General features: G+C 38.9%; 1 protein-coding gene across 5 annotated transcripts in view; it reads right to left on the reverse strand.

Moving 5' to 3' along the window:
- Nucleotides 1-762: 762 nt before the first annotated feature.
- Nucleotides 763-20,276, reverse strand: part of LOC149312315 (IQ motif and ubiquitin-like domain-containing protein) — a 49,423-nt gene continuing 29,909 nt past the window's right edge. For all 5 annotated transcript variants that reach the window (XM_089524384.1, XM_089524387.1, XM_089524388.1 and 2 more), the window contains exons 9-13: nt 14,239-14,409; nt 12,237-12,413; nt 6,649-6,897; nt 4,689-4,874; nt 763-1,125 (exon numbers count right to left, since the gene is read on the reverse strand). In XM_089524384.1, the coding sequence (XP_089380510.1) occupies nt 958-1,125; nt 4,689-4,874; nt 6,649-6,897; nt 12,237-12,413; nt 14,239-14,409 (951 nt within the window). In that variant the 3' untranslated portion in view covers nt 763-957. The remainder of the gene's footprint in view (nt 1,126-4,688; nt 4,875-6,648; nt 6,898-12,236; nt 12,414-14,238; nt 14,410-20,276) is intronic.

A 20,276-nucleotide genomic window follows, 5' to 3' on the forward strand; every position in this document is an offset into this window, starting at 1 on the left:
CTATGGCAACTGGTCTGCTGCCTTAGACAGAGAGGGAATTGTAGAATAATACAGCTGGCCCTCTGTATCCACAGATTTTTATTCAACTATCCATGGCTTGAAAAATTCAAAAAATATAAATTCCCAAAAGAAAACTTTGTTTTTGCCATTTTATGTAAAGGACACCATTTTACTACTACACTGTATATAATGGGACTTGAGCATTTGCAAATTTTGCTATCTACGGAGGTCCTGGAACCAAACCCCAGCGGATACCAAGGGCTGTAGTTTGCATTTTCTAAGCTTCTGGTGAATCTAGGTTCTTATTTCCAAGTTACAAATTACTGTACGAAATGAAGCTGCAGATCTCTGTACATTATGTAACTGCTTTTGGGTTTCTGTTAATATATGTACAAGAGAAAGCCATGGAAAATACTTAAATGTATTTTTGAATTCTATTAAATATTGCTTGCAGTTGGTATACTAGCCATTCTCTGAGATATGGTCATAATCTGTATAATTATAATAAAGGCAAAAAGGGGCAATAATTTTAAATTTAACCAGTAACTCTCCTCCCATCTTTTAAGGCATTCATTATAGCCATTAACCTCTAAAAAGAACTATCATATAACCTAGATTTTATTTTCAGCAGGACCCGGATAGCCCAAGTAAATCAAAATTTTTAAAAGAAAAGGTTTCTAAATAAAAGGATACATCCTTTTCCCACTGACTTACAAAATGAAGCAAATATTTTAAAAAGTTTATAAGACATAGAGACTGGTTTAATTTTGAAAGCAATAATAACAGCATAATGATAGCAATTTGGTTATCAGCATGTTTGTTTAAGAAAGTTGCATGTTGCTAGTGTACAATTAAGAAAAGATAATCAGCTAAAATGGATAGAATGAATGTTTATCTTGATACCAGATTGTTATTCAAGCTATAAATCAGTGAAAACTCTTCTACATGCTAAAAGCATTACTTTGATGGGCCAGGTGTTAAAGCCTTTGTTACTAAAAGATCATCTGTGGTGGTTGGTTTGTCATCTTTATGAAGAGCAGCTGCCAGCTTTGGAAACTGGGAAAAATAGTTTCTTGCAAGGATATGTTTGTGCTTTATCCTGTGAATAAACACTGGCTCATAAGCCTGAAAAGGGGAAGGAAGGGAAGCCAACATTAGTAAATGAAATATAATCACAGCATACAGGACATTATCACATACATTCTGATTTAGAACCATGCGTTATAACACATCTATGCAAGAGTGCGAAGGTGCTGTGTTTGCCACCAATGGTCCCTCGCACTCTCTTCCGCACCCCTCCTTATCGTGCCTTCCTGCCCTATCTCCTATGCAGCATGCCTTTTAGTTTATTTTTAATTTTTAACACAGTTCTGAAGCTATGCTAATGTGATATAATTTTTTAAAAAAAGAAAAATAGGAGAGGTGGGACGAAAACAGCCTGCTTGGGAATAATGAGGGGGAAGAGGGACAGGGGAGAGGAGGAGACAGTGACAAGACATGACTATCAATATTGGAACTGTCATGGCAGAAATGTTTCACACCTGTGGAGTAATGAAAAAGCAGTGTGATTGGGAATGTATTGATAGGTTTTTCCCATCACTGAAAAAACATGCTCCAACAATGCTTCACAGGTACAGCAGTAATGAAACAAATATATTGTGATTTTGCATGGTATGTATTTTCAATGATGACACTCCACCTTTAATCACAGGTAAGCTTCATGTGTGATAATGTCCAAAGTCTCTGTTGATCAGTAATTTAGGTTTCCAAACCTTAAATTTTAATGACGTCATAAGTCCAGTATAAAACAGTTATTTCCTCAGTTTTTCAGCAATGTAACTCTACATGTTAATTAATTGAAACAGATTCAGGCAATCACTCACAATGAACTGCTACAGATGTAGCAGGTGCAACATACTGGAAAATGGTTAACTGATGCTGCACTCTCACTAGGAGACATTCCTCTTTGGGCATCAGGGAATTAACCTCTGAATATGGATGTGCGGGATTATATCATCAGTGGGCACATCCAGACTAGCAATTTGTGCTGGTTTTTTTCCTGTGCTGTTTGATGTTTCTTGTCACTTCTCTGTCCAAATGTTCTCCTCATTTTAAAAAAAAAACATCAAGAGAAAGGTGGCACCTTTGGATTTATTGGCAGGGGCGATTTTGCTTGTTATGTGGGGTGCAATAATTATAATTGACCACAACCCTGCCCAGATGTGCTACAATTCTCAAGTGATTTCTTTCTGTATTTCTCTCTTTGTCTCTTTACAATTTTTATTTTTTTCAGTCTTCTCTAGATGTATAATGCTAAAGTGATAAACTGTAATGATACTATTTCTGTGTTTGTTTTCTGTAAGATCACCCTCAACACACAATACACACTCACTCACTCACTTGTATTTGGTCAGTCTCCACCAATGTCTCAGCTCACATAGGGAGTGCTTGTGAGTTTAAGTGACCTTACTCTAAGGAAATAAACAGCACCACTACAATTTACCACTTCAGCACCATTCCTCCAAAGAAAAAAATTATTTAAAAAAAATGTGAGGAGAAGTTGGGGGAGAAAAAGGAGGGTATGTGAGGACTGCCAAGCAGAAACACATTTGAAGGCAAAATGAGGAAGAAGCAATACCTCCACAGCAGTGAATTAGTGCTAATGTTTTAGACGGGTTTTTTTTCACATTTCTCTCTCTCTGTGGGAAGAGAAAGATTTCCCCTGAGAGATATTGGACAAGGGGGAAATAAAGCTCAGTCAGGAGGCAGGCTGTAAAAGCACTGCTTTAGATTGCCTTGAAATCAAAGATGGGAAGTGTAGTGCACATTTACTCCTCAATTCTAATGCCACCCCTTGTCTTTCTGGCTGCAGAGCAGTACTAGGCAACTCTTCCAACACTACAGAAAGACATATGGGGCCAACAGTTCCAAAATGGAACATCAAAGCTATCACGCAGGAAAATTTAATACCCAAAGTCCATCTCACTACACACTGCCCCAAAATACTGTAAAAGGAACTGTAACAATACATGCCCAGGAGGATTTGGGATTCAAAGGGTACCAGGATAGGGGGAAAAACTGCTGCAGTCAGCTAAGCATTAAAAAACGTTGTGGTAACTGATGGGAACAGGGTGACCAGATACACACCTTTTCCCAGACATGTTCAACCTTTCAATCTTCTGTCTGAAAAGAATCCCAAAACATCCTCCATTTTTAGCATGTTTGATACCCTGTGCTGATCATTTTTTAACATGCGCACACCAACAAAAGAGACTCCCTGTCTCTATTGGGCTCCACAGACCACTGAAGTGATGAGCTATCAGCAGCAGACAGAGGCCTGTTACAGACAGCCAAAATAAAGCTGCTTCGAGTCACTTTGGATGTATGGTGTTTCAATGATGCATGCGTCCTAAGAGTCCAGAAGCCACAACAAAGCCACGCTCCAGTCTGGAGCGTGGCTTTGGTGCGACTTCTGGACTCTTAGGACGCATACATCATTGAAACACCATACCTTCACTGTGACTCGAAGCAGCTTTATTTTGGCTGTCTGTAACAGGCCATAGGTTGGGCTAACTCCATATTTCTGCAGCCAATGACTAGTGCTACTGCCCATCTCTTTGGGGCTCCTTTGGCATATCCTTTGGTGGTAAAACCTGCCCTTGTATCATCCAGTGTCTCAGCAGGCAACGAAGAGGTAGTTTAACAGATTTGTTATTGCCACTACCGCTATTGCAAAGGGTTTATTCTCTCCCATCAACCCCAAAGCAAGCTATAATTGCCACAGAAGCTCCATTTAAAATATATTATATGTAACATAGATGTAAATAAACCCTATATAATCAGTTTATATTCATATTGGTGTTTTTTGATTTTATTTTATAATGTCCTACATTTTACTTGAATGTTCTACATTTTCTGGTCCCCTGTCCTCCTTTGTAGTTATGACATCTGATCACCCTAAATGGAAATTACCAGGCAATGCAGCAGGGCAAGAGTAATGTCACTTGGACATAAAAGCAACTAATATTGAAAAGAAAACTGCTATGCTTTCACACATTTAGCTAGTCTGGATGAGCCCAGTGTGTAGTTAATACAGAATTTATTTCATGCCCATTTGAAGACTACCTGAAAGATGATACCTCTACGTATGTAGTGAAGGGATAAAGCCCAAGGTTGCTGTTGGGTCTGTGTAAGCATTGGATATACCATGGGATTTCAAACTGTGGGAGAAGCTTTCAAGTAAATAATAGTCTCACAGAACCCTTTGAAAGGCAACTTCCCAGAAGAGGAATGTTGTGGTGAAGAATATATCAGAGATGACTAAAGCAAAGAATGATGGGATATAAATGCAAATGAGCAAAACATGCTGTGGAAGTGGCAAAGCTTACAAATTAGACATTTAGGGGAAATAAACATTTTTATCTCCCATCCCTCATATTATGAAATTGCACACAGGCTGGAAATAAATTAGAAAATAAATAAAGTCTTGTCTCTTTGGGGCTCCAGAGAAAAATAAGGTAATCCAAACATGATGCAATACTAGAGAACCACATGGAAGAAATATGTCTTCCATTTCAATGGTCTACAGAGGTATTAAGTGGGGTAGAATTTGCTCTGCACAGAATATATTTTGGACTTTAACATTAATGGGGGGGGGGGAGGTGGGGACATTTCATCAACACCGGTACCTTTTCAAGATTTTTAAGTTTGAGATGAGCTTCAGCTTCCTCATTTCTAAGGAGAATACAGTTCCAAGGAGACCATTCTTTATACTTATTCCACCTGACCATGACCAGATCGTAGAGATCGTCCCAGGCACTAAGAGCAGACTGAGAACCCCAGAAGTTTTCAACCATGTAGTGCAGGTCTTGCTGCTGCAATTGAAATAAGTAAGTCAAAGAAAACAGAATTAGTAATGCTTATATATATGTGTGTATCACCAGATGTTCTATATATCTATATATGTCACCAGATACCCTATAATATTAGACATATGCTTTTAAAGTGTAATAGTGTAATCACATATGACCTTCTGGATTTTCAATCAGAGATTTAAATGTTACTGATGAACCTAATCTGTCTCTCTGCAGTGATAACACACAATCAATAAAATTATTCCAAGATACATGTGGCTAAAATGCAAGCTTTTAAACAATTATATTATGAACACTCTGAAGATAGAAATTCTGGATCTTCTTTTCGCAGAGCTTCTGATTATCAACTTGTTGTTGTAATACTTTCTTGCTTCTAATCTAGAGGATACCAAATCCATGCTGTTTTGTTGTGTTTGTTTGTAAAGCTAGAACAGAACATTTCTCTCTGACAAGCTTCTAGGAAGTGGCTTTTTAAAAGAATTATTCTGCACATATACTCTATAGGGATCCAGCCCATTCTGTTGCTATTTTCTGCAGCATTAGATATTCCAGGCCTAGCTAATATTGAAAACTAGAAAAGCTAAGTAAAACTGAGAATAAAGGAGAATGCTCCATGTTATTGGTGGGAATGGGTACAGACCAGCAAGAAGAAATGGTTTTCTCTAATATAAAATACAATTTTTCTATAGGTTTCTATCTGATACCTACTTCTAAAAATGTGAAATACTGGGTGAGGGTTGGACCTGGTTCTTCCCCATTTTTTCCTCCCTTGAAACAGAAAAAAAAATAGAATAGTAGGCTTAATCTTTGAAAGAACACACTCAAAATCAAGGAACAAACTGGACATGAAAAGATGAGAAGCTTGTTTTAATTCATGCAAACTCACCATCTTCTGAGGTATGTAAACCTCAAAAGAACACTCAGGAAAAAATATAGTTAGACACTGATTCTGATTTGAGGAATCAACCTGAGGTTCTATTATTTTAAAGATTATATTACTCACTAGGGAGAGTGGGGCAGAAATCTAAAAGGGTGGCAAATGAACAATACAATTTAAAATGCTGTTAAATTACACTTAACATATTTCATATTCTTGAGGTGTTGCAGTTTGCCCCTGAATGCCTAGATGTTTTTTCTCCAGAAACAAAGATACAAACACCCAATCAAATATCCCATGTCCTAAAATATTCATATGGTACAATTCCATCTTTTGTCCAGTTTGGCTTGAATTTGGTAGCAAGCCCTTTGTATGCTGATACAGACTGCAAGTATTCCATACCATTATTGAGTTTGTACTTCAGTTTATCATCTGGCAGTAAACCTCCTTTGTACTTAGAATGCTGGCCACCTAATCTGTTACCAGGATCATGCTCAAAGCCTTACCATCTTGTAGAATCTAACAATGCTTATGTTCCATTGTCATAGCCTTGACACTAGGATGTGGTATTCCACAAGTGGCACAGTAGGACTTTGTGAAGGCTTTTTATACATAAGCCTAAATAACTCTGTCTATGAAGTAATATGTCCCTACTGAGCCAAAAGGCTACAATATAAAAGGCTGAATGGCAAGTGCCTCAATGGTGGGTTAATTCAAATTCTAGTCAATTCTCCTTGGCTCAAAGAAAGGATATATGTAAAAGACCAAAAAAAATAAATAAATAAACTTATGCAATTTTAAAGCTTTCATATTCTAATAAGAATTTATGTGGAATAATATATAGCTCCTTTTCCTTTTTTGCTTTCTAAAACTTTAACAAAATGGTTGTCTGCATACCTGGATTATGAAAGCAACCTTAGCACCATCTTCATATTTCACTTCAGAATCTCGTAGATTCCGGAGCATACGTTTGTATTTCAAAAAGGCTTCCCTCTTGCGAGCCTCATTATCCAGCTTGCAGCATAAGCGACAGCGACCAACAGTGTGTGAAGTAGTGGATATGGCAAAATCAGTAGAAGGTAGGTACCTTTTGCAACCAAGGCAAAAATAGATGTTGTGATAAAGCTTCATTGGATCAGGGGGCACCTGCAAGGAAAAACAGATATGCTAAGATATCATGGAGTTATTTCTCATCCTAAATACTAATGTTTCCATACTTCCATTCATCCAAAGATATATTCTAGGTTTTCCCACCAACAATAAATTTCCAGTTTTCAGGGGAGGAAACAAAACTGTATGCCTATTCAGTTGGACACATGCACCTGTTTCCTTTAATGAAAGCCATGGGCAAGTGCATTCAGGCAAAAAAGAGATCCAGCTGCACATTTGACCATACAAAGGTATTTAGAAAATGAAAGACACAGCTATAGCATTGCTAGTGAAAATGTAATTTTTCAGAATCAAAGAATAATAGAGTTTGAAGGGACCACAAGAGAGACCCAGTCCAACCCCCTACCATGCAAGAATACCTTCTAATATGTAAGTGCATAAAAATAAATAATTGATGATAGTGAAAAATTTACTAAATATCAGAAGGTAAAACTGCAATTAAAACCAAACAGGTTATACTGGTCTATGTTAGTCAGGATCTCAGTGTCAACCTTAAATCCAGGCTCAATTAAAACTTCACTCATCTGTTTTAAACTTTTTTGCAGAATGACCTTTTGCAGAATGACCTTTGGTAAATGAAGAAATATATATCTATAAAACAATTCTGCTGAAGCACAACATGTGGTCTGCCAAATGCAATCTGTTCCCACACATTGTACAGTACAGTACAGTAAACCTAATGATTATGAACATATTCATTAAACTATATTAAAGCATGTTGAGAACGACATTGTGAATACTATGATTGTGTTACTGAGATTAAGCAGACAAATCTAAAGGCATAAGGAGCAGCTATTCCTGTTCCCTTTCCTGTTTTCTCTAAAGAAAGAAAGATAAAAGTATCTAAATGAGGTACCATATTCAATTAAAGATATTCAAATTCAGGATGATGCCTGGACAAAATCTGCTTCCAATCTAAATTTATAAGGCCATATCACCATAGGAAGATTGGTTGTCATGGTTATTCTGACCGATGTCATAACCTTCTCAAGTATGACATCTCAGCCAAAAGGGCTATAGAAAAACTGATCATCGATGATTTCAACAATGCAATAACTTTGCAATGTTGTCCATTACCTTTTTAGTGGAAACATGAACAATGGAAGAACCAAGATACAGCTAAGTAGGAATAACATAAACGTTAATGATACGTTCAACATTCTTCATGTCTACTATTTCATCCATCAATAATTTACAATAGCCATGTAATATATGCTAGTGTTACCCAATATCACAGAAGGAGACAAACACTAAGAAAGCAGTATCTTGCTTCAGGCAATCAGATGTAAAATATAAACTACTAGACTTTCAAGTCAAGAGATTCTTAGACTGTACGCCTATACACACCTACAGTGAAGAAAGCCCTATCAATGGGCTTTACTTTTGAGGACTCATTTGTCACTATGTTATCCATTCATTTCACTGCTTTTGATGTTTTAAAGTATTCCCCCCCTCCTATTTGCTAGGTGCCAATTAGTATCCTTTGTTCTCCTGAGACAAGTGATATCTTGTTGCTGCCAATTATCATTAAATCAGTATTGACTTACAGTGACCCTATGATTGAGAGACCTTCAAGAGACCCTGTTACTATAACATCTGCAAACTCCAGGCTGTGGCTTCCTTGACTCAGCATACCCAGCCTTTGTAACAAATAATTATCATTTTTTGTCTAATGAGTCATGTTGTCTTAAGACATGTCCAAAGCAGGTAGCTCAGTCAAGTTGTTTTCTTGGAAGAGTTTGGGCTTGATTTATTTGCAAACCTATTTGTTTTCTCTCTTCCTCTCTTCCATGATATCCACAGAACTCTTATCCAACATCCCATTTCAAATGATGGATTCTTTTCCTGCTAACTTTCTCCACTGTCCAGCTTTCACCATCTTACATAGAAAATGAAAATACTATGGCATGACTTTGTATTTTAGCTTCCTTATACTTTCTTCCCCACCAATGGGGAAGATGTTTCCGCAGTGGTGGAATTGTGTGCTCCTGTGAGGCAAGAGGCTATGCTGATGATAGCAGTGCTGAGGGCAGGTTCTCCCATGTCAAAGATTCTTTTGTGGAGGAGACAGACTAAAATGTCCTGGACAGCAGCAGTAGTGTGTATGAGACAGAGAGAGACCCTTGCAAAGGATTTCTCAGAAACTACAACCATGGCACCATAGCTAACACTTATTAGTACTGTGCAGAAGAAGGCACAGCAAACCCCTTTTTATTGTCTTTTACCATGAAAACCCTATGATGAGACAATCCTAAATGAAACAAGAGGTAGTGCCAGAAAGCTAAACTTTCAGGTGAGATGACACCCACTGAGCTACTGAAGAACACAACTACAAGAAGTCTTGCGGCTAATAATCTTTTTAATAAGAGTTAAAGTATAGTATTTACATTGACCCCTAGATAAGTCGACCTAGGTTTTTAGGGTCCAATTTTGGACTAAAATTTCTAGACTTATACATGAGTATATACAGTAAATTACAGTAGCTATACAAGAGTTTTAGCTATATAAGGGTTATAAAGGTTTTTAAAGATGTCACTGTCATAAGTCTTCTTCCTGTCAATACCCTGAGGCCATGTTTTTACTTCAGGACCATACGAAGACTCCTCGTGAATGACATTAACCCACACCATATGCGGGTGCACTATATGCAGATTTCAGCTTATGCTGAAGCCACGCTACAATAAAATGAATGGTGCATGTGCCCGTTGGATGAGCACGCGCTGCCACTGCGCCGTGCCTTAGCCCCATTATATTCAATGGGACTTGAGCATATGCACTATTTGCCTTACACGGGGGAGGGGGGGGTCTGGAAAGGATCCACTGCATAAGGCAAGGGTCCACTGTAGCTTATTGAGGATAATTTCATAAATGGTATGGTTACAATAGTTACAACACATCAACAGTTGCAATTCCCTATTCCATTCCTTTTACTGAGTTCTTATAAAACTAAACTATTCCTTTCTGCACTCTTTCTCCTTTAACGGAACTCTGAATTCCACCAAGGGACTCTGCATTGAATTTCAGCTACACTTCTACTGACACTCAACTAATTGTTAACCATCACTCACTCCTCCCCTTTATAATCAGTCTTTCAACAGCAGCTCTTCCCCTACAGCCAGCCTGAACCAGCTTTGGCTGTTGAGAAATCAAGTCTGCCTTGAAATGAAAGTTTGTCGTATTACTAAATTTTAACCCTCTTATGAACTGCTGTTTAGCCCCCTAAAGAAATGTAGAAGACATCTTTTCATACAGTGAAACACTTAATCAACCTCATTCAGCACCATCTTTGGACAACTTATTTTCCTTATTTTCTAAATTAGAGGTAGAACCCACAAGAGTAAATTATGGTCATCAGTGACAACTGTTGAGGATGGGGCAGCTATTTGAATTGCAAACTAAGATACAAAACTAAAAGGCAAATAAGGTTATGTTAAATATTTAACTTTTGGCAACACAGCTTGCTCATCTAGGCCCGCTACAGACCGCCCACAAGGAGTGGTCTTGGGCCGCTGCCGATTGCAGCGCGGAGGAGTCGCAGCAGCCAAACCGCGCGACTCCTCTGCGCTGCAAAAAAGGAGTGCAGAAATCGCACTCCTTCCGGCAACCCGGAAGAGCCGCCACAAGTGCCAAAGCGCGCACTCGTGACGGCTCTTCCGGGTTTAGACGTCTGGACGCTGCGCATCCATTACGTCAAGATGGCCGCGCCCGTCTGTATAGGGCGCCGCCATCTTGCCGTACGGAATACGCGCAAGGGGCAAGGTGCATCCGGAAGCGCCGCCCCTCGCGCGTATTCCTGGCGTAATGACGGCGCAACTTAGGCCAGTCTGTAAGGCGCCCTAGTTTCTATTTGAACACTTTCTGCATTAAGGATCACATGCGGTGGTAAATTTTTAAGGGAAAGTATTAGTGTGCAGAAGTGTTTTTTCAACATATTGCCAAACAACTTTATTGGCTCAAATATTTTGAATGGATATGCTTTTTTTTAATAGGTTCAAAAATGCCTAATTTCTTTTTCAGTTGTTTTCTTTCTCTTTTCTCCTATTCTGGTCCCATGCAGAAGTATCTCCAGGTACAGATACTCAGTTAATAAACCAGTCTGAATAGATGTGCCTGAAGAGCACTTCCGAGTTGTACAATTCTTCTGGTGGTTTGAAAGAAAGCTAATAAAATTGTCTTGCTGCCTGTGCGATTTACTTTATACTTTAGGCTCCATTTTGATATCTTCTTCAGGTCTACTCTGTTAAAGGAGGAGGAGCATGAGTAAATATTCTAGAACAGCAGTTCCCAACCTGTGCTTAGTGGAGCCCTTAGGGCTCCCAATCAAAAAAGTTGGGAACCCCTGCTCTAGAATATTACAGCCATTTCATATTCCTGTTGACTGTTTAAATTACTTCTGTGTTTCCCAGTAACTCAGTGAAATAAAGAAATTTCATATTTGTTTTGTATAGAAAAAAAATAGATAGTGATGGCATTGAAATAGCTCAAGATGTTCCATACCTTCACACAATCATTAATCAGAATGAAGACTGCATTCAAGAAACCAGAAGAAGATTAGGTGTTAGAAGGGCACTATGAAGGAACTAGACAAGATCCTTAAGTATATAAAAAAATCACTGAATAATAAACTAAGGATTGTTCATGCCATAATATTTCCAATTTCTATGTATGGTTGTGAAAGCTGGACAATGAATAAAACTCAAGAAAATCAACTCATTTGAAATGTGGTGATGGAAAAGATTTTTATGGATAATGTGTACTGCTAAAAAAAAAAGACAAATAAGCTGGTCCTAGAACAATCAAGCCTTAACTCTCTTTAGAAGCTGAGATGACTAAACTGAGACTGTTGTGCTGCGGACATTTCATGAGAAGGCATGACTCACTAGAAAATACAATGCTTGGTAAGCTTGAAGGTAGTAGGAAAAGAGGAAGACTGCATTCCAGATGGATAGATTCAATCAAAGAAGCCACAGCCCTGAGCCTGTAAGACCTAAGTAAGGCCAATAATGATAGGTGACTTGAAGTCTTTCATTCATGGGGTTATCGTAAATCGAGATCAACATAAAGGCAGTTAAGAAACAACAATATTTTCTTCATATATACTCTATAACTTGCTCCAATATCCTGTGGACGTCCACATTTACACCCTGGGAGCACAAGATGTATAGGGTGTGCTTAACAGGGAGGACTTTAATTCCTCCTTCTGTTAACCACCAATTGAATTACCTCTGGGCAGTCTCTAAACTGTTCAGATTGAGATATTCTACTCACCTACATATTATATTATTATAAAGAATAAATAAATGCAATAGAAATACCTTGAGAAGTCTAGCAACTTCTGGGTTAAAAAATGGTGTTTTAATATACTGAAGAAATAATGTGCATATCCTTTGTCTGAGTCCTTGTAAATTACATTCCTTCACTCCCCGCATCGTAAGATCTACTTCTCTGTCAATTAATTCCACTATTTCCTGGGTTAGTTTGCATTCATGTTCCTATAAAGGCAAGCAAAACATAGGCACATAATTTCCTACATTGATTGCCAATTACAATAGTACACAATGCCCTGAGGCGACTTAAATTTTAGTTCATTAGGACATGGCTTCACAATGTGTCTTCAGAAAAGGCATGCAGTAATCTGTCACTGCTGATCAGTAAACTAGGTACAGATAGTTATACTATTTGCTTTTTAAAATGTAAATCATTTATTCATAATTCACTGATCTTTCAGGCCTGCTGGTCCAAACTAGTTCTGGATGAGGGAAAACAAACTCAGTGTGAATCCAGGGAAAACGGAAGTACTGGCGATAGGTTCCTCGGTTCCGGGTGGTGGGATCTGTCACCCGGTCCTGAATGGGGTCACGCTCCCTTTGAAGGACTCGGTGCGTAGCTTGGGAGTGCTCCTTGACTCGTCGCTCCAGTTGTCATCTCAGGTAGATGCGACGGTCAGGAGTGCTTGTTATCAGCTCCGACTGATACGCCAGCTGTGTCCCTACCTGGACCATAGGGACCTTGAAACTGTTGTACATGCTCTGGTAACCTCTCGACTGGATTTCTGCAACGCGCTCTACATGGGGCAACCCTTGTACCAAACCCGGAAGCTACAGTTGGTGCAGAATATGGCAGCAAGATTGGTCGCTGGTAGCTCCAGGCCTGACCATATAACACCTATTTTGAAAGATCTTCATTGGTTGCCTATTCGCTTCCGGGTGTTGGTTTTGACCTATAAAGCCCTAAATGGCTTGGGCCCAGGGTACTTGGAGGACCGCCTCTCCCCATACAATCCGCCCCACACACTCAGAACAACAGGGATGAAACTGATGGAGGTCCCTAAGACACGCCATGTGAGGACCTCACAAAGGGCTTTTTCTATCGCTGCCCCCAAACTTTGGAACAATCTCCCTGTCGAGCTCCGTTCCACCGCGTTGTTAGTTCAAACATATTTATTTCTGCAAGCCTTTCCACCATAATCACTTTATTCTTTGCCCCTCTATCAACGACCCTGGATTGTGTACCTGCCCTGCCCTTGTACTTCTACTTGATTGTTGTTCTTTTTTAATGCTGTTTTTAACTTTTTATCGATATGCTTTTATCTGTATTGTAAGCCGCCTTGATCAAAATATTGGAAAGGCGGGATATAAATAAATTTTATTATTATTATTATTATTATTATTATTATTATTATTATTATTTTATGGATTTTTAACCAGCAAAAAAGTGTTCTTTGATTCGAACAAATGGGTTCCTTTTTGTCCCAAAGCAAACAGCAAGTGTAGGGAGCCCAAAGAACTGCTGTTGGGACAGTTATCCTCCACATCAAAGTCGCTTTTGAGATTGGTGCCCTTTCTCTAGCTCAACTCTAAATCATAAATTAAACCAAGAGAGTTGCTTTCTTGTTGTTTAAGACTGCAATGAAGCAGCACAATCCTATGCAAGTAAGTTCCAAGTGTGCTTAGAATGCAGTTTTAAATTCTTCACCAATGTAAAGAATCAGTAAGGTGGGCCCTTGTCATCCGCTGGGATTTGGTTCCAGGATCCCCCATGAATCACAAAATCCATGGATGCTCAAGTCCCATTAAATATAATAGCACAACAAAATGGTGGCCCTTATATAAAATGGAAAATCAAGGTTTGCTATTTGGAATTTATACATTTTTTGGAATATTTTCAAGCCTTGGATGCTTGAATCCTTGGATAAGGAGGGTCGACTGTATATACTACATTATGCTGACACTGACACTTGAATGCAGATTTTTCTTTGGCCCATTCAGTACTTGCTAATTACAAAAGAGTTTTTGTAAAGGTTTGAGAGAAACATACCTTCACTGTATGCTTCAGTGTTAGCAGCACATCTAGACGCTCATCTTGGGGAAGGTCTTTCATACTAATGCTGCGGTAGATTTCAAGCAGTTCCCTTGCACGCAGTGTGAACTGGGTGTCCATTTCTGTGATTCTGCCATCAAACGCTTTCCATCTTTTGGGAGCTGCACACTTTACAAACATTTTAATTCAATGAGTTAGAACAGCTGGAACAACAGATGAATAAAGTCATTGTTGTATGCCTTCAAGTCATTTTCAGCTTATGGTTACCCTAAGGTGAACCTATCACAGACTTTCTTGGCAAGATTTGTTCAGAGGGGATTTGCCATGACCTTCCTCTGAAGCTGAAAGAAAGTGATTTGCCTAAGGGCACCCAGTGGGTTTCCATGTTTGAGCAGTGATTCGGTCTCCAAATTCATAGACCAAAACTCAAACCACTGCACCATGCTGGTTCTAATGAATAAAATACAATCCTTAAAACTTAACCAGTGACTGCTTGCTAATTCCTTCAGAACCTGAACAATTCTTTAAAAGCTAGCAGTAGAACTATTGCTATTCCCCACAAGCTTGCAAGTAGTATGAAAACACTTTACATTTTCTGTCAGTGTTTACATTTAACTGTAAAAGCCAATAGGTTTGTTATAAAATTGCAGTTTTCTGATAAAGAGAAAACCAGAAGACAATAAATACAAACTGTGTAGGGAAGAGACTGTTCATTCCATATTGTGTATGGTGCTGGATAATTTAATGGTTGCTGCCAGGATACAACTGAAAACATATCATAATCATAATTATGGTTTCATAATCTTTAATACTTTGTAAAAGTGGACATAGATCTTTTTTAAAAATGTAGCAGGATTGCCAAAGTTCTCAAAATATGGAAATGGCTAATTATTTTCTGAAAAAGCCAATATCCTAGTGGTAAAGATGAATTCTATATTCTACAGTGTGATGACTACTGACAAGCTTGTATAGTAATTGCTGAATTTCTGCTTGTTACATTGCTGTTAAAAATCTTTGATCAGGGGGGAAAAAGTTGTGATTTGATGAAAGGCACCTTGTGAGATATTAACAAAAGAAAAACAAATAAGGAGAATAATAAAGGTAAGTGAAATTACATCTGGGTCTGGATCAAGTGATGAAGGAGGCAACTGGGATAAAAGTACAGAATAAAGATGATTTTTTTTCTTTTAGGCTGAGTAAATCTGAAACAAACCTATGGGCTAACAATATTCATTTTAACTTTGACATGAAGAATACAATCAGGAGACGTTATCTTGTTGGGACAAACAAAGAACTTTACTGATCATGAGAAGGCAAGGTGACACATGACACACACCTTCTGGATCTAGCAATTGGATTCTGGTGCCTTCATCTCCTAGAGCACCAGTTCTCATTTTTCTCTACAAGGCCAACAGACTAACTTCAACGCCACAATCCAAACCTCACTTGTTAGAGGAGATGTGGGAATCTATAGTCCTCCAGATATTGTTAGACTGTACCACCCATAAGCCCTAGCCAGCAAAGCCAATAAGAAAGGAAGATGGAAGTTGATATCCAACAACACCTGGAAAGCTACAAATTTCCCAGTCCTGATTTAGGCCTATAAAGTACATACTATGCCTTAGAACTGGATCCTTCTGCAACTTTATTCCAAACTATTTTAACAGTACACATTTTTGTTTATATTTTTTCACAAAATACAAGCTCAACATCCATCACTATCAATCAATCATATAAGGTTTTTACAAAATTTACATTTACTTTCTCCTCTCCCCTCATTACAAACAATATAGTACAATCCTTGTTAGGTTCATCCTATAATCTGATCTAAACTATATCTGTTTCCTCTGCTTTCAAATTCTGTTATTACACATGCCACCTCTTTTCGATCAGTTTCATTCATTTTGTATATAATACAGCTGTGTATCATTTCAACTTACTGTTTTAATTGTATATCTCCTATGTATCTATTTCTTCTACCAATTTAGTATTAAATGACCATATACCATTCTGCCATCCCCTCTTTGATTTATGTATAATATCTTGAACTTCAAGTTACTGTATCTCTCTTCAAGTCTCATAATTAATTAATTCTTGTGTACAATTGTTACTATATCAACCCATTTCCTTCCCAAAATTTTATCATACTATTCCAATCTTCTTTATACTTTCTCAACCATTTTCCCTTTATTAATGTTTGCAATTTATCCATCTCCATGATTTGAAAACATTTTAAAAGCTAACCATCAATTGTTGGAGTCTTGCTATCTTTCCATTTTGGGGCAAAAACCATTTTAGAAGCAGATACAAGATACAAAATACATTTAGTGTGTTTCTTATTCACCTATTCATCCAACATATTTAAAATATAAAATTCTGGTTCCATCTTGATTTTGATTTGAAATATTCACTGCATTATGTCGTGTATTTCCTGCCAAAATTTCTTAGTTTCAGGGTATGTCCACCACATATGGCAGCAAGTTCCCCTGGTTTCACCACATTTCCAACATTTCTCATGGTCATATTTATATATTTTAGCAAATCTGGCTGCTGTCAGATACTATCTGTGGAATATTTTATAGAAGTTCTCTTTGAGGTCCATGTGTTTCGGGCCTAAGACATAATATAGGCGGTGTACAGACTGCCCCTTTGGGGCTGCCTGCACCAGCCCCTTTCCCCAACGGATCGGGGCCTCAGCTGCCACAGCGGCAGCCCTGAGGCCCCGATCCGCCACTTTTCCAGTCCTTGGAGAAGCGGCAAAAGGCGGCTTCCCCGTGGCTTGGAAAGGGGTGTTCTTGGGGCTTCATGCCCCAAGGACACCCCGACAGCGGTGGTGAAAAGGTTTGCGCCAGCGACAGAAACGAAGGAAGGAGCTCTGTTTCGGAGCTCCTTCTGGCGCTGCTGAAAGGGTGCCACAGTCGCCCTTCAGTGGCACCAAGAAAGGGTGCCGCCATTACAACATACTAGGGTTGCGGGGCATCTGGAAAAGACACCCCGAGGCAACCCTAGTACGTGTACAGGCTGGCGCAAAGCGCTGGTCTGTACAGCGCCATAGTTACTTTTATCAAATATTATTTCATCTAAATCTTCTCCTTGCCAATTCCTTCAAGCATAATATTCATTTTCATTCTTACATGCAGTTGTCTATGCGTAAACCATTGGCAATTTACTCCCTCATTAATTATCTCTTGTTTTAAGTGCAGATTTTGTCCCTCTCCATTCTAGTAGAGCTCAATATTTTAACTGGCCAGTTTCTTTTAATTTCTCTTTTCTCATAAAGGCTTCATGAGGAGATGCCCACAATAGTATCTTTCTGTATATTTTGTTCTTAAGCCTTCTCTATAACTTCCACAACAGTCTCCTTACATAATTATTTATAAATTCCTTGTTCATTTCCAATTTGTTCTGCCACAGATATGCATGCCATCTTTACCTCAAATTGTGATTTTCCAGGGACAGTAACCTTTTATCTTGCAGATTCACCAGTTCTTTTAACCAATCTATGCAGCAGGAACCATGCAGTACACCAGACCCTCCTCATTCCTTGTCTTCTTGCATTATTTTCCAATGTACTCTAGGAGCACTGGTGGTGCAGTGGTTAAATGCCATTGCTGCAGCCAAAACATTGTGAGTTCAATGCTGCAGGGCTCCAGGTTGACTCAGCCTTCCATCCTTTCATAGGTCGGTAAAATGAGTACCCAGCTTATTGGGGGTAATTGACTAACACATTGTAAACTGCTTAGAGAGTACTCAGCACTGTAAAACGGTAAAGAAATTAAGTGCTTTTACTATTGTTGAGTTTTTCCCAGCCCAGATGAATCTTGAAAGCTCTCTATGCCACCGTTTAATTGGTTTATTGCTTATTATAATAGGTAAATTCTGGAACATAACAGTACACGTTTATAGTAATTTGATACTACAGTGCGCTCTTGGCTTACACGGGGGATCCATCCCGGACCTCCTGCGTAAGCCAAATACCACGCATGCTCATCCCATTCAAGTGGTGTGCGGTGGCATGGTGTCCACGCACGCCATGGACGCATGCCCCATTCATCCAAATGGGATGCACCACCTCTTGTGCCCTGTGCACTCCCGCACAGCTTTCCACATAAACTCAAAGCCGTGTATAATGCGGGCGCACTGTACATCAACAAAACGTATTGGGATTTGTCATTTGGGGAGGTAATTAGAATTCCCTGCTAGGTAGCTTTAGTGTACCCCCTGAATAATAGCACCAGAGCTCTCCAGCAAAAATAAATAAATAATCCAAGACTTTCACCAACTACAATGATAGAATTCTGTACAATAGAGCCATGGCCATTAAAATGGTCCCTAACTGCTATAATTGCATAAACACGTAAATGCCCACTGCTTTGTGTTCACTCATTTCCCTTTGCTCCAGCCCTTTTATAAACAGCATGCAGACTTTTTTTTTCAATTTTATTTATGGTTTTTCATTTCCTATAATTGCATAAACACGTAAATGCCCACTGCTTTGTGTTCACTGCTGCTGTGGTACCTGATACCTGTTTTGGAACACGTTTGCCCCACTAAGACAGCCAGCCAGCTTTCCATATGTTCCAAAACCTGACTGCCTGAACCCTGACAGTCAACCACTCAGTGTTATTCTTGATCCAGTTCTTAAGTTTCCTTTCCCTACAAAGAAACACACAATATTATGTGTAGTATAATGTATGAATGGAAAACTATGTCCTCGTATCTATGCAGTGGTTGTGAGATATGTAGGGTGCCATATGATACACTGTGAGAAAACTGGTGGCCCCAAAATAAGCTGTAGGAAGAAAGTAATTGCCTCCTCATGTATTTTTTAAACACCAAAAACAGAAGCAATACTATTTTTAAAAAGCCTCTTCTCAGTTTGACTAAATCCCCAACCCTGGGCTAGCTTTCACCTCCCAGCAAAGATAAATGTTGGATGAACAACTGAGAAAGGTTGGAGGAATAGTAGGAGATTTTAAGTCCTGGCGTTGCTTGTGGCAATATTTGCCCCCTCTGCTTTCCCCTGCCTGCTCAATAAACTCCAACCATTTCACACCCCCAAAATGATTTCCCCAACTCTCCACACGCACCCATCTTGACTATTCATGCCAATGCTTTAAAAAAGAACAAAGCAGACTATGTCATGTGCTGTCCCCAGCCTTAAAAGCAATATTCCCAGCTACACTTGCCTCCAGACCAAACCTGAACTCATAGCCTGTTTCCTCATGGAAGCAGCAATCTGCAGAGTGTGAAGAACCATCCATTTTACAAGTTGTATAAGCACACAAAAAGATAAATAAAAGCAAATGGGGATTTATATATGAGAATTTAGCAGGTTTAGTGCTATAATTAAATGCGGTGCTCATAATTGGAACTGACAGAGCAAAAACTGACAAAATTCTGAAAGGAAACAGATTTGTCCAAACTATGAAGTTCTAAGTCTTTCAGTTAGAGCCAGTAAATTCTGAGAAAAGAGGGGAGAGGGAAAACAGAGGATTGTTGCTGTAGCACAGCTAAACGTTTATTAATTTGTTTTCCCATGCATACATGATAAACCAAATCCTTCATAAAGTATTATTCGGCTTACTCTATAAACCAATATTATGACAGGGTAGCTGTTGGTCTTTACAGCCAGCAGTCACACACGACTCTACTATGCCTCAGCAAGCAGTTTTAATTTACTCAGCTGAGAAAGTATCTCTTTGATGTCATAGTTCAACTTTTTTTTTGGGGGGGGGGGGGAAGTACAATCAAAATAAAATATAATGGGTTGGATTCAGAGAGATTGTGCAGTGGTCAGAAGGTAACTGCTTGCCCAAAAAGTGATGGACTGGAAAGCCCAGTGTGCAAGTTGAACTGTGTCTACGGTTCTTTAGCTACAGTATTGTTAATTCTGCTAAATTTATGTTGAGAGCCAGCATGGTATAGTAGTTTGAGCACTCAACTATGAACCTGGAAACCAGGGTGTGATTTCCTGTTCAGCCTGGAAACCCACCAAGTAACCTTGAGTGAGTCACATACTCTCAACCCCAGAA

The sequence above is a fragment of the Sceloporus occidentalis genome, unplaced genomic scaffold (assembly GCF_023333645.1).
Source record: "Sceloporus occidentalis isolate IW3139 unplaced genomic scaffold, rSceOcc1.0.p SCAF_5, whole genome shotgun sequence".
Taxonomy (NCBI): domain Eukaryota; kingdom Metazoa; phylum Chordata; class Lepidosauria; order Squamata; family Phrynosomatidae; genus Sceloporus; species Sceloporus occidentalis.